Raw genomic sequence first — 12318 nt, 5'->3', positions numbered from 1 at the left:
GCTATTAAAATAGCTTTTATTTATTATTTATGACAGATGGATTGGGTAGTGGTTCTGTTGTCGCTTCAGTGATCTCAATTCTCCAGCAACAGTGTCAGTTCAGTTTCCGAACTGCCTCCTACTATCACTATATAAACCCCGACCATTGCTTCTTCTTTCACATACGACCACAGCTCGCAGAGAACTCGGGATCCCGTCCGCTCTCCCATAGATAAGCTGCGAAGCGCTGGATTAGTAGTTGGGTCGGTGACGACCAGCGAATCCCCGGTGTTGTATGTCTTTTTGCACTTTTGCCACGTTGAAATTATTGGAGACAGCTATCTAGGTACACACATATATTACTGCAAGCCTGCAAGGCGTAACTATCATATAGCGGCTGAATCTCTTCTTTTTACATGAAGATATTAATGAGATTATTAGTCTGAGGGCTGGTTAGGAATCGTTGGGCCGTATATGTGAGGAACTGTAACGGAGCAGCTCAAGTCGACGAGTACACACACTGTTGACGTAGGCCTATTAGCCGCCTCCTCTGATCACAACGACATGTTTATGCATCTCGTGAAGTTTGTCAATCATATGAGAGACAAAAAGTTCCTTTGCCCAGGAAGGACAAAAAGAAGAAACGACGCAGGCCTGATTCGAACAGACGCCTCCGAAGAGAATAGATTTCTAGTCTATCGCGTTAGACCACTCCGCCACTGCGCCTTGGTGTTTCCTGATTGGATAAAAGATTCAGGCTTCTCACGTGTACATATAGGTAAAACCACTTTTCCGCTCGAAATGGCATCTTTGAGTCTTGTAAGTTGATATGATTATACATGATTTCCCCTATTGAGATAGCTTTCACTTATCATATGTAGGCAATTTAGTAGGTACTCTGCCTCATGTAGCAGTTGATTTAGGACTTGGCAGTATGCACGTTGGTCGGGAAATTGTAATTCCCCCGCCATGAGACATTCCCCTTCATTTATTCTATTCGTGGTGTGCTGTGCGGCTGACTTGGTCTCCCCCTCAACACACCAACAAGTGACTGGATCTCTTGTTTACTCAAACCTTGGGCTGTGCCTGGTACTACAATCAAAATGGATCGCCTGGCCCCCGAGATCATATGCAACATCATCTCTCGTCTCTATGATGAAGGAGAACCTCTTGATCCAGATAATCGCATCGCACCTCTGGCAGTCTTGTGCAGACATTGGCAGCCTCTCGTTGAAGCACAAACATTTCGACACCTCCGACTTGATGAGACCTTTCGCTTCCCAATTATGGGCAGTCCCCTGACACCGACAAGACTTTCCTACATCCGCAAACTAGTGTACATACTTCCTCCCGGAAATTTCGATATGCCAGCTCGAACTCCTTTCGACAGACGGCCCAAAACCGATTTTACCAGCATGATTCTCCAAATTCTGTTTTACCAGCTTGCAAAAACACCTCTCATCCAGGAACCACTGCTCAATCTTGAGCTAGTCACCCCTGTCTTTGGCGATTTCCTTCGCGGTTGTCCGCATGGCCTTGATGTTGGTGTCACATTGCCAGATCTTCCGGAGTTGCCCATGGTTAGGTCTCTTATGATTAGTAACGGCTCTTGTGGCATCGAACCTTCTCCGCGGTCTATATTCTATATAGCTAGCAAAATGCCACGGCTGAGAGAATTCAGTGGTGTCTTGACTAGCACATCCTCCTCGATATCCCAGAGAATCGGTAAGTAATCATCAACGCAAATTACAAATACTATTCTCATACATATTTTGTCCTTTAGAGCTTGCTGAATCACTCTCCATGTTGCCCACGTCTATACATAACTTCGGGTTGAAATATCACCAGCGGCATCTTCCAAAAGGTTTTCTGACCATGCAAGATGGAGAAGACATTCTCACACGCGAGCTCCGTCGCTTCAGTCAACGAGAAGGCCTAAAAGACTTTGCCTTTCATGGCTGCGTAGAACCCTCGATCTTTTGGCCACCAGCGTCGGATGCATCTGACCCACGACATTGGCCAACTCTCAAGAGCTTTCTATTGGGAATGTACGACGTGCAAGGACTTACTTGTCTCCGCGCCAATGAACCGCTCAGCAATCAAGAGGATGAAGAGCATTGGGACCGAGTCTACGCCCACGGAGGATTAATGAATGAGTTTTACCAAGCTGCTGCAAAATGCTCAGCTTGCATGCCCAGGGCGGAATACAACTCCATCGACTTCAACGACGACTGGGGTACATCTCTTGCCTTTTGCACGGTTGACCCTGAGGATCCGTGTCTTACACTAATTGGGAAGACGGACATTGAAATTGAGGAAGAAACAGTTCGCGAATGGCGCAAGGCAGCTGACGCTCGTGATTTGGTGTTCAAGGTGCGTCTTGGAAATGATTACGATGAGCAATATGAGGCCATCCATGCCTTTAAACCTGGGGAAGTAATTGAAAAGAAAGAAATGCAGGAAGATGAAGTGGAGGAGTCGGATGGTGATGAAAGCTCAGAAGTTGGGCCAGAACAAGAAGCCATTCGTCAGCGAATCCTAGAACAAACGGAAGCCAGTGCCTTCGTAGCAGCAAACTCCTACCCTGCCCTCCCATTTGACCAATAGGTGGATAAAAATAACAGGATCATATCTGTGGATATGGAGACTTGGTCCGCGTTATGGCACAGTTATTTTGACATAACGCCATGGGAACTTATTGAGTGAGTAGTAGAAAAATGGCCTCCCAAGTCTTAGGAGATAAAAATAAGCAGCCTAAGAACTATATCCTAAGAAGCATAAAGTGACCTACTAATTTCGTCTCTTATGCTTCCAGCAGTCAATGTTTCCAATGCCCTAACTGGATCTCATGTTGGATTAAATTGAGGTGAGTCTAGGGTGAGATATTCGGCGAAATCAGCCGAAGATCAACCACGGCGAGCGACCCCACAGTACCCGCAAGTCGCAAAGCCTTTAAAATCTGCGCGGGTCGCGTTCACTCTCTTTTTCTTTTCTTTTCTCCTTATGACCCTTCCATTCAAATAAACGTGAGTCTTTACCACCAACGCAAACACGCTTTCCAATACAATTGCTAACCTTTACCTCCCAGATGATGAGAACCGCGTGCTTAATATGATGCAGTGCCTCCTCCCCGGACCTCGAAACCCTCTACCTTTCGGGGCAGCTTAAGTGGTTTCGGGGCGAGGAGAGGTTGGTACCATGAAATAAGCGTTCGACACACCGACCTTGTTTATCATCGGACGCGTTGAAAAAAAAGCTCTGACTTATGAAGAATGGAAAGGGATTCTTGTTCGCGCAGTTGGGGGAACCCGGCAGCAGAAATTGAACTCTACAAGGTAAGAAAGTTTGAAGGGGACTGGGGGAGCGAGTTTCAAGTGAGACCGCTATAATTATTTATCCAAAGATTTAATTTAAAGAATATTACATCTGTAATTATGTTCAAACCATGCCCATTTTGAGCCAAGTGATTTGTGATTGCCTTTTGCCTAAAGTTCTGTTTGTATGTCCCGAGATGAAAGGACTTTTCGTGATACGTGAAGAAGCGACCAGTGCGCCGCAAGCAAACGTGTGTGCAAACAACATGTAGGCTATGCTTGTGTCTGTACGAGCTTGTATTCATTATCTGACCACCCCAAAAAAGAGGAAAAAAGAAACCTTCAGTCCCCAGATTTTTTATCTATCATGGACATCACCATCTCCTTCAGTGGAGACTTCTGGCGCATCAAGTCCCTTGGAAATGAAGAATCCGCGGTGACGACATCCGTAGTGTCCCCTGGAATTTAGCGATAGCGTCCGCCAATATCGGAGTCAAGTACGCTTCCGGAGGCCAAGAGTTTGGGGGATACAGTGACCTACCTCTTTATTGCTAGCCGCCACAAGTACTTCCTTATCAACCACCTCCACTTGTCCTACAACCACCAAACCAAAGCCCAACCTCAAGAGTCCAACCTGCCCGACTACTAACACACGCCCCCTCCCCTTGTCCTGCCACGCCCCAGAATCGTCCACGTCCCCCGGGCGCGGATACGGACACACACTCGTTGTCTCTCGGTCAATCTCTCTTTCTTCAAGTCCCTCTCTTGCGCTGGTGACTTGAGCCTCTTGGTATTACTCGACAAGACACGATACAACGATATCTTCAGCACTACAGTCATTATCGCGGCATCCACTGTCCCGGAGCATCGGCATCACTCCACAGCATCATTATCTGTTACAGTCCCCCGTCACTCGCTGCAACCTCCGTCGTCCCAACTTTTTGTTCCTCTGCCCCGACGACAGTAAGCTCGGTATAGTTCCATTGAGCTTATAGCAGACAACATGTCGAGCTCTTTCGAAAAGTCCGTAAAGGGCGCAACAAAGATCAAGGTACGTGTACCTCTTGGCGGCGCGCCCAAGCTACGAAGCGCTTAGCAACGATATATGAGCCTAATCATTTTGAGGATCCCATACCTTTGCTGACTCTTGACCACTATAGAATGCTCCTCCAAAGACGAAATACATCGAGCATATTCTTGTTGCTACCCATTCCGGCGAAGCTGGCGTCGCTGAGGTCTTTCGCGCACTCACATACCGACTTCGCGATTCAACATGGACTATCGTCTTCAAAAGTCTCATCACGGTGCACTTAATGATAAGAGAAGGATCTCCTGATGTGACACTCGCCTTTCTCTCCACACACCGCAATGTATTGGCAATAAGCAGCTTTACGGATGGTACGTTCCGGACTAAACGAGACGTCGGCTAGCAATTGACACATTGGCAGCACAAATCCAAGGACGAAATATTCGACATTATGCTCACTACCTAGCCGAGCGAGCCCGCGCATACGAAAAGACAAAGACTGACTGGGTACGCGCTTCGGAGTCGAGACTTGAGAAGCTTTCGGTCGAGAAGGGCTTATTACGAGAGACGGAGATTGTGCAACACCAGCTCGAAGCCTTGTTAAAATGCGACGTAAGCAAACCTGTTGCATGCGCCTGATTTGTACTCGAATTCGGCACTAATAAATCCCAGGTCATGGAGAACGAGCCCGAGAACGAAATCACTATAACCGTTTTCAGACTGCTTGTCTTGGATCTTTTGGCGCTATTCCAAGTTCTTAACCAAGGACTGATTAGTATTCTTGGTTGGTTTCCTTGCCCCTCCCCCTCTTGTCTCAGCCTGCCGCTTTGGCTAACATTCCAATTCTATAGGTGGTTTCTTCGAAATGTCAAAGGTGGATGCCGAGCGTGCTATGGCCATTTACCGAAAGTTCACCAAGCAAACCGATTACGTCGTTCAATACCTCGGCGTAGCGCGACAGCACGAACACCACACCAGAGTCGAGGTTCCCAAGCTCAAGCATGCTCCTGTTAATCTCGGCCGCCAGCTGGAGGAATATCTCCATGATCCCGATTTCGAAGTTCACCGTAGACAGTACCTGGCCGAGCAGGATGTCAAGAAGATCGGCGGTGGCTCAAGTTCGAAGCAAGGAGGTCTTAGCAAGAAGAAGAGCAGCGATTTCCCAGCGCCAGCATCAAACAACCCCTTCCCCAAGGTTGGGAGCTCCTCGACTGGCAACAATGCGCCCGAATCCAAGCCTCAAGCCAATAAGGGTCCTGATCCGGATCTGATTGACTTTTTCGACTCGATCGAACAGAACCAGACGACCATGAACGTGAACCCTCAACAACCTCAACCGCAAGCCTTCCAGCAGCAACCGACTGGCATGCCGTTCCAACAAAACGGCTTTGCCCCTCAACCCACTGGTTTTGCGTCCAACAGTCCATTCCAACAGCCGCAGCAAACCGGCTTTATGCAACAGCAACCCCAAATTCAACTTCAACCAGATTTTACCGGAGCTGGCTTCGGAGGTTTTACTCCTCAGCCACAGGGATTCCAGCCAAACTCACTGTCTCCAATTCCCCAAGACACAATGGCCAACTTCCCGAACGCTGCTCCTCAATTACAACAGCCTGCTCAAACTGGACAACCCCAAGGACTTCAACCTATGCAGACAGGAAGCACCAATCCTTTCCGTCAATCTATGCTCATGGCTCAACAGTCAGGCCTGCAATCATCTGCTACAACACCAAATCTTAACCGTCAGTCTACAAACCCATTCGCCCGATCATCACCACAGCAGAATACTTCTCCTTTCTCTCAAAATTCCAACTCCGCTTTCCAAGCACCGCCACAACCTCAACAACAAGCAGCTCCTCTGCAGGCCGCGCCAACAGGCACCAACCCTTTCGCTCGCAACTCCATGCTCCCACCAGCAACTCAAGAGCAACGACCACAGACGGCCGGTGCTGCCCTTGCTCCCCAGGCTACTGGCACCACCAACCCCTTCCGACAAGGCGCCTTCGTCAACCACGCTACCGGTCAGGGATGGCAAGCTAACCAGCAACCGATTGGAGGTGGTCTCGATCAAATCCCAACAGTGCCCGTGTTCCCGCGTCCAGCAAACCAAGTCCCGTGGCAACAATAGACCAGTGCAGGTTTCAAACACTCTTCTAGCTTTTATCCAAATATCCATTGCGTCTCTCAGCGCACTCTTGTTTCCATTTCTTGGCTGTACATCCTCCCTTTCACACATAGTAAGCGAGGCGTTTTCGGGGGATGAGATCGAACAGACTATTACAAAGCGAAAGGATGATTTAAATAATAGGCATACTCAAAAGGAACAAAGTATCCTCGTGGACATGTCCATTCGGTCCTCTCCTGGTAATTTTCTTTGGATTAGTATAATAGCAGTCATAAAATATTATTCCATGATGTTTATTTGTGATAATCATGTCTGTCCAGTGTATAACCGAAGAGTTGCTTCCAGGCTTTAGAAAACGACATCAATTGATCTACAAATTCTGTCTCTTATTCTTCAGCAGCCAATGTTTCTGATACCCTGGTATCTGGGCATTTATATTGTGTATTGACCGATATCTATTATCCTCTGAACCCATCTCTGTAGAGATCCATCATATTCGTTTCATATTTTCCCAAACTCCTTACAACGCCATAGCTATGCCCTAAACAACAATAAAAAAGACCGTTTAAAAAAGATCATCAACGTCCATTTTCCCACCCGTTTCACCTGTCGCCGCAGCCTCTTTGGCTACCACCGTAGCAACACTCTTTTCAACCTTCTCCTCATCCACAAACACTCCCAGTCCAGAAAAGGCTTCGAATAAAGCCCTTGTGAGAAACTCATCAGGACTATACCCACCAGCCTTGAATGATTCCTTTGTCCTTGTAATCTCGACCCACTCATTGGAATACGTCGCCAATTTCGCAGGTGCAAGGTCGACACGATCTGGCATAACGCGCACGCCTCCGTAGGGATCGTATGGCTTATTGTCCACCACAGGACCCTTCTTCTCGCGTAGTCCACGGATTGATAGGCCGCTTCCGACGCCAGCTGCTCCAAATGCGGCGTCGCGCTTGTTCTGGCCTCTCTTCTTGAGCATGATCTTGTCCATTGCTTCCGTCGCGCGTCCCGTCTCGGCACTCTGTAGCGAATCGAGCATTTCTTCGCGGAATCGCTTCGCGTTGACCTTTTCATCTAGTTCTTCTTGTCGTTCCATCAGGCGGCGTTGGCGCGCTTCTGCTTCCTCTGCTGCGATGCGTTGTTGACGAGCGGTGTCTGATTCACGCGCCAATCGTCTATTGCGCTCGATGTCGGCTTTGTGCTTTGCTTCCCATTCGGAGAGTTGCGCTTCGGCTTTTCGCTTTTGTTCATCGTTGCCGTAGACGAGATCGCTTGTCAAACACTCGACCATCTCAAGGTACTCATTAAAATCATCCAATGTCTCGAATTCCTCCTCTGTCCTGTTGAAAACAGCCGCGACTCGTCTCCGAATATCGACTTCTCGCTCGACGGTCAAATCCGCAAAAAAGGCCGTCTTGAAGCCGCGTAGACGCAGCGTCTTATGGCAACCCGCATAGGGACATTGGTTGGGACCATCTTTGAAGATGCGCTCGACGCAGGTTTTGCACATGCGGTGGTAGCATTCCGGGTTGATGCGAAACTCCATGTCGCGGTTAAAATAGCGGGTTGTCTTGCACACGGGACATGTCTCGTCTTGGTCGGGCGGTGGAGGTGCGTTGAGTTCTGTGGCATGTCGTATTGAGACGCCTGCGCGAGACATTTTGACTGTTTGTAAAGGAGAGAGAGTATGGAGAGGAGAAGGGAAAAAAAAGGGTTTGTTGTTAGAAGATGTAGGTTGATGATCAACAAAGAGGTTATGCCAAATGTTGGTTCTGCACGGCTGAAGCTACAAGGATGAGAGGCTTGACGGGGGCTACCCCATTGGTCAAAGCTTTGAGAGGGATCGCCCCACTCTTAGTCTGCCCCTCCATGATTGTCAGCCTTCTCATGGTTACCCAACAGCTTCCATCGACTTCTCTCATAACATATCACCAAAACTGAACAAACCATCACAATGGCTGATAAAGGTACATTAAAGTTCCCATTAGAGATGAAGTCTATTAATACGAGGTATTCATCATATACTAACTCATGACAGAACCCACACCTGCCGAGACCGCTGCCGCTACGGCCAAGGAGGCCGAGGAGCAGGCTGCTCTTCCCTACAAGTGGACTCAGACCATCGCTGAGCTCAACGTCACCTTTGACGTGCCCGGAAACCTCAAGTCGAGGGATCTCGTCATTACCATCAAGAAGATGAGCCTACAGGCGGGTATCAAGGGTCAGGATCCAATCATCCAGGTATGTACACAATTCTCAGCTCCTGTAAACCCGGCTAACCACCCCAGGGCGATCTCCCTCAAGCCGTGCTCGTTGACGATTCCACCTGGACTCTCAGCACCAACTCAGATGGCACCAAGACCGTCGAGATCCATCTCGACAAGGTCAACAAGATGGAATGGTGGCCTCACGTTGTCACTTCTGCTCCCAAGATCGACGTGACCAAGATCCAGCCCGACAACTCCAAGCTGTCCGATCTCGATGGCGAGACCCGCGGCATGGTCGAGAAGATGATGTTCGACCAGCAGCAGAAGGAGAAGGGCCTGCCCAGCTCTGATGAGCAAAATAAGGCGGACATCCTCAAGAAGTTCCAGGCGCAGCACCCCGAGATGGACTTTAGCAAGGCCAAGATCCAGTGAACAAAAAAGTATTTTATGCCTGGAATTATATAAAAAAAGAAGACGTTTCGTTTCGTTGCTGTCGTGGTACTTTTATCATCTGCCTTTTGTTTCTAGCGCAATCGCTGCGCGTTCGAGGAAAGCATTGAAGTCTTTTACTTGTTGAAGCATTCCGCCTGCGGAGCTCGCTGAGCTTGCTTCATCGGTTATGCGTGCCACAAGAAGTTCGAGGTTAGCCAGATCGGCCTTTTTCTCTTGGGCACGCGAAAGTTCAGGGGCGTCTCGTCCCCTTTCAACCGCCATGTCTATATCGTGCATCATAGCTGAGGTATCGAGTCGGTACTATACATGTTAGAAAAGCTCGATAAAACAGTTTCAATAGCAACTTACCTTTGACTCTTTGGTATTCTCTTCGTGCTTGATACGTACTGCATCCATTTTTAGAGCGACTTGTTCCCGCTCTGCTTTTAGGCGCATGATCTCTTCTCTTAAAGATAGCTTCTCGCGCTGCACAATTCGGACTCGTTTTCTAAGTGTGTGCAAGTCGTTTAGATGGATGGCCTGGCTTGTTAGTTTGCATTAATAAGACAGCTCTCGCATATCTTACCTGTTGTAGTAATCGAGATGTGAGCTCTTCTTTATACGCCTCAAGAGCCAATATTTTTATCCTGCATTCCTTCTTTTTCTCTTTTTCTTCCGTGGTGCCCAACGTGTCGTAGAGCTTTGCAACTACTCCGTCAATGACTTCGAAGCAGACCTGCGAAAAGACATCTACCACGGTTTCTCCATTCATTATGAATGGTACGTCCCCTGCAAGTTGATCTTCCTCGCCATCATCTTTGCCATACTTCTTAACATTGACAAAGCGCTGCACTGTAATCTCGATAGCTGAGCCATCACTAACTCGTCGGGCTTTCTCAGCTTCCTTCGTTTTGCGCACTTGTTTTGGGAGCGGCTTTGGCCCTGTTCTAGATTTTGTACTGGCTTTGGGTTTGACTGCTGGTTGCTTCTGTGTCGCTGGACTTCTTGACGATTGTCCGCGCCGTCGCTTGGGTGCTGGCTCCTCCTCGGCCGGTTCTTCGGGCTCTGCTTCAGGTGATTGAGACGGTAGGCTCCTTCGGGGACGTTTTCTGCCAATTGTTTTCGCTGCCTCGACTGCATTGAGTGCCTCTGCAACTGCGTCTTCTTCTTCTTGGGTATTCCTTTCCTCCACAGGTTCCTCCTCGGCTTCCTCCTCAGGTTCTTCTTCATGCTCCTCAGGCTCCTCAGCTGACTCCATTGTAATGTCGGCTGGTTCATCCTCAACCTGGTTGTCGTCCAAAAACTCATCATCTGCCGGAGCGGGATCTGGTCGTTCTGGCGAAAGCTCTTCAGCATCCAGGCTTATTTCCGTAGCTCTCGAAGCTCGTCCTTGGGAGATTCTCGATCGAGACATTGAATGACCCCCACTTCGACGTAATTTGCTGACCAGTGGTGATGAGGAGGCTGGTACATCGTCCTCTTCCGCAAGCGCAGCACGTAATTGCGTTGTCGATGAAACGGCGTCGATTTGTATAGGCTGCGGCGCATCGGGGCTTTGGTTATCCTCTTCAGTTCTTTGACTTGATGGTTGGGCATCTGGCGATGCAGAGGCATTCTCGTTCGGTAGGATTGGCAATTCGATTTCGGCTTCGTTCTCTTCTGGCGCTTCAATCGATTGTTCTGGACTAGGTAATTCAGACTCTGCCTCTGATTCTGGTTCTGTTTCGGACTCTGGTTGAACTTCTGTTTCCTCGGCTACATCGTTAACCGGCTCTTCGACTTCCGGAGCCTCTGCTGAAATATCCTGCGCGTCCGATTCCTTAGATGTGTCGGGTAATTCGTAGGGATCATCAGATCTTATTCTCGGCGACCGTCTTCGTGCGCTTCCCTGCGCCGATGGAGGTGGTGGCGGCTCATTATCTAATCTTCTTCTCTTAGCAGAAGTATTCGCTGATGAGGGCAACGGCGCTGGTTTGGGAGCGGCAGGCGTCGAGCTGGCTATGTTAAGGCCTGCAAGATCGAGGTTAAAGTCGAGATTGAAGGATTCGTCCTGGATATTCGTGCGTCTGCGGTCGCATTAGCGAAGTTTCTCGGAATTCGAAATGATAATTCGTACTGAGCACCTCGAAGACGTTGTTGTAGCCGCTCATCGCGGCCCTGCTGGCCTGTTGCTTGTATTAGCAAGTCTGTCGCATGTTTGTTTGTGGCTATTTGGGACATACCTGTGGCCATGGCGGAAAATGGTTGTAGTCAGTATTTATTGGCGCATTAATTCTGCCTGATCCGGTGGTGTCCAGGTTCAATAAGAGGTTGCGTTGTTGCGATTGGACTTTTTGGGGGTGATGTTGATGAAGTAATGTTTGAGATACCGATAGCGCGTGGGGGAGACGCGTTCCAGAGTCGCGGGGCACTCACATTAAATTAAAGATGTCCATCCGTCTTAAACAGCCAAGCTATCTGTGGGTCCTTTGAGGAGCATAAAGTGGCCTGCCAACTTCGTCTCTTATGCTTTCAACTCCATGTTAATGTTTCCAAAACTCCAAGTCCAAACTATTAAATAAGTTGTCTTTTGCTACGTCAGCCTTACAGAAGAAGAAGAAAAGTGTCCTTCAAGACCTTCTCAACTTGTCGATAATTCCACAAGCAAGCATTGTTTTTCCTTTTCCAGGAAGGCCGCTAATTCTCAAGACAGCGATACCCAGGCATGCTTAAATACATCTATAGGTTCATATGAGGTAGCCTCTTCGTCGTCCACTTTCTGACAGCACCAGATTATAGATAGCGGCTTTGGGTCTGTACTTGCTTTACCAGGTCGGGCTTGGTCATGATGCCGGAGTGTCTCGCCTGTTAACCCATACTCCCAATGTAAGGGAGTATCTAAGCCGGATTTAGATAGACTGGAGGATCGCATGCTACAACTGGTGATGCCTATGATTTGGGAGGCCGCCTTCAGGACAAACAAAGTGGAAAATATCCAAGACCTGCTTGCTAACTAGTCTGACGGGTAGCAGAAAAGTTGACCTCCTAAGCCTTGGGGTACAGAAATAAGTAGTCCAAGAACCATGGTCTTAGTATCAAAAACTGGTCTATTAATTTCGTCCCTTATGCTTCCAGAGGCATCCCTTTTGTTGCCCATTAGGCTAGGTAGGCATCACAAGGCGCTTGAGGCTCTCGATGACAGCCATTGACAGTCGGATTGGATACTTCAAGCCACCCAGTTTTAGCGCATGTACA

The 12318-nt window shown here is 48.5% G+C and overlaps 5 protein-coding genes across 5 annotated transcripts; 3 read left to right on the top strand and 2 right to left on the bottom strand.

Annotated features, from left to right (window-relative positions):
- Positions 1-1082: 1082 nt before the first annotated feature.
- On the top strand, positions 1083-2586 carry FSST1_000342 (uncharacterized protein; the record flags this gene model as incomplete). The annotated part of the gene is made up of 2 exons (XM_083223814.1): positions 1083-1704; positions 1763-2586. The coding sequence occupies 2 exons, from the start codon at positions 1083-1085 to the stop codon at positions 2584-2586; spliced, it is 1446 nt and encodes a 481-aa protein (XP_083090524.1).
- A 1710-nt stretch (positions 2587-4296) lies between these two features.
- On the top strand, positions 4297-6448 carry FSST1_000341 (ANTH domain-containing protein; the record flags this gene model as incomplete). The annotated part of the gene is made up of 5 exons (XM_083229500.1): positions 4297-4344; positions 4454-4691; positions 4742-4932; positions 4993-5104; positions 5172-6448. The coding sequence occupies 5 exons, from the start codon at positions 4297-4299 to the stop codon at positions 6446-6448; spliced, it is 1866 nt and encodes a 621-aa protein (XP_083090523.1).
- A 562-nt stretch (positions 6449-7010) lies between these two features.
- FSST1_000340 (TFIIH/NER complex subunit TFB3) lies at positions 7011-8105 on the bottom strand (the record flags this gene model as incomplete). Its single annotated transcript, XM_083229489.1, has 1 exon — positions 7011-8105. The coding sequence occupies one exon, from the start codon at positions 8103-8105 to the stop codon at positions 7011-7013; it is 1095 nt and encodes a 364-aa protein (XP_083090522.1).
- Positions 8106-8399: 294 nt separating this feature from the next.
- Positions 8400-9084, top strand: FSST1_000339 (HSP20-like chaperone; the record flags this gene model as incomplete). The annotated part of the gene is made up of 3 exons (XM_083229477.1): positions 8400-8412; positions 8484-8686; positions 8734-9084. 3 exons carry the CDS (start codon positions 8400-8402, stop codon positions 9082-9084), a joined length of 567 nt encoding a protein of 188 aa, XP_083090521.1.
- A 75-nt stretch (positions 9085-9159) lies between these two features.
- On the bottom strand, positions 9160-11316 carry FSST1_000338 (uncharacterized protein; the record flags this gene model as incomplete). Its single annotated transcript, XM_083229466.1, has 4 exons — positions 9160-9405; positions 9454-9624; positions 9671-11150; positions 11201-11316. 4 exons carry the CDS (start codon positions 11314-11316, stop codon positions 9160-9162), a joined length of 2013 nt encoding a protein of 670 aa, XP_083090520.1.
- Positions 11317-12318: the final 1002 nt, after the last annotated feature.

The sequence above is a fragment of the Fusarium sambucinum genome, chromosome IV, assembly GCF_050947815.1.
Source record: "Fusarium sambucinum isolate potato_lamoka chromosome IV, whole genome shotgun sequence".
Classification (NCBI taxonomy): Eukaryota; Fungi; Ascomycota; class Sordariomycetes; order Hypocreales; family Nectriaceae; genus Fusarium; species Fusarium sambucinum.
This window is presented reverse-complemented; position numbering and strand designations above follow the sequence as displayed.